At 40.4% G+C, this 854-nt stretch overlaps 1 protein-coding gene across 1 annotated transcript in view; it reads right to left on the bottom strand.

Moving 5' to 3' along the window:
• Window positions 1–49: 49 nt before the first annotated feature.
• LOC119587373 (geranylgeranyl pyrophosphate synthase-like) overlaps window positions 50–854 on the bottom strand; it is a 4,447-nt gene continuing 3,642 nt past the window's right edge. The window contains exon 6 of the mRNA XM_037936116.1: window positions 50–240. Coding sequence (XP_037792044.1) covers window positions 50–240 — 191 coding nt within the window. The remainder of the gene's footprint in view (window positions 241–854) is intronic.

Raw genomic sequence — 854 nt, 5'->3', positions numbered from 1 at the left:
GTCATTTCAAGTCGCTTTTCAAAGAGTTGGGAATCGCTGTTTCAAAACTCTATCTGTTCCCGAGTTCGGCCAGCATACTCTCCAGGAGCGGGTTCCCTCCTAGTTTGGCAATCTCCTCTCTCGCTTCGACTTCCAGTTTCTCCATGGTTTCTTTGGTGTACTCAAGGGAACCAAACTTCTTCAGAAGGGACACGCAGTAGCGTTTAACCTCCAGGTCTTCAGGTCTCTGGCGAAGGATGTCTGAAGCTTATGGTCAAGGTTAGCCAGCATGCAAGTGAGACGGGATCCTGCATTTAGGTTTTCATCATTGTGTCATCTCATCTTCACCTATAAAAGATATACATTCAACCTTTCCCAACCCATAAATGTATTTGAGCAAATACATAGTAAATATGCATGTACACATGCAGAGAAACTCACACATTTACTTAAACAAACAAAGAAACTCACACTTACAACTACATAATAAGAAAATGCTGCACCAACTTAATGGCAAAAAATTAGCAGTTCTTTTTAATCAAGGAAAGAGAGAACATAAGAATCTGAAAACATGATTGAAGCGGAAATCTGTGAAACAAGTGACACAATAACCATGAGAGAATAGTGACAGAGTTTAAGTGATCAATGGTGTTCAGAAATGTCTTCGCCTTGAAGAATTCGATGTGGAAACAAAATGAGATAATTTAAAATGATAAAGGTAAATGAAAAAATAAGAATAGTGACAGAGCCGTTGTAGACTAACAACATTGGCAGGAAAAAAGGGAGGTGACGCCTGCTCTGCCCGTTGATTGACAGGTCTCTCACCTGTCTGTGCTGCCCAAAGGTTGTTGTTGTTTCCATATCAAGTCAAGTGA

This window comes from Penaeus monodon, chromosome 22, assembly GCF_015228065.2.
Source record: "Penaeus monodon isolate SGIC_2016 chromosome 22, NSTDA_Pmon_1, whole genome shotgun sequence".
NCBI lineage: Eukaryota > Metazoa > Arthropoda > Malacostraca > Decapoda > Penaeidae > Penaeus > Penaeus monodon.
The sequence above is the reverse complement of the archived record's forward strand: the minus strand, read 5'-3'. Positions and strand labels throughout refer to the sequence as shown.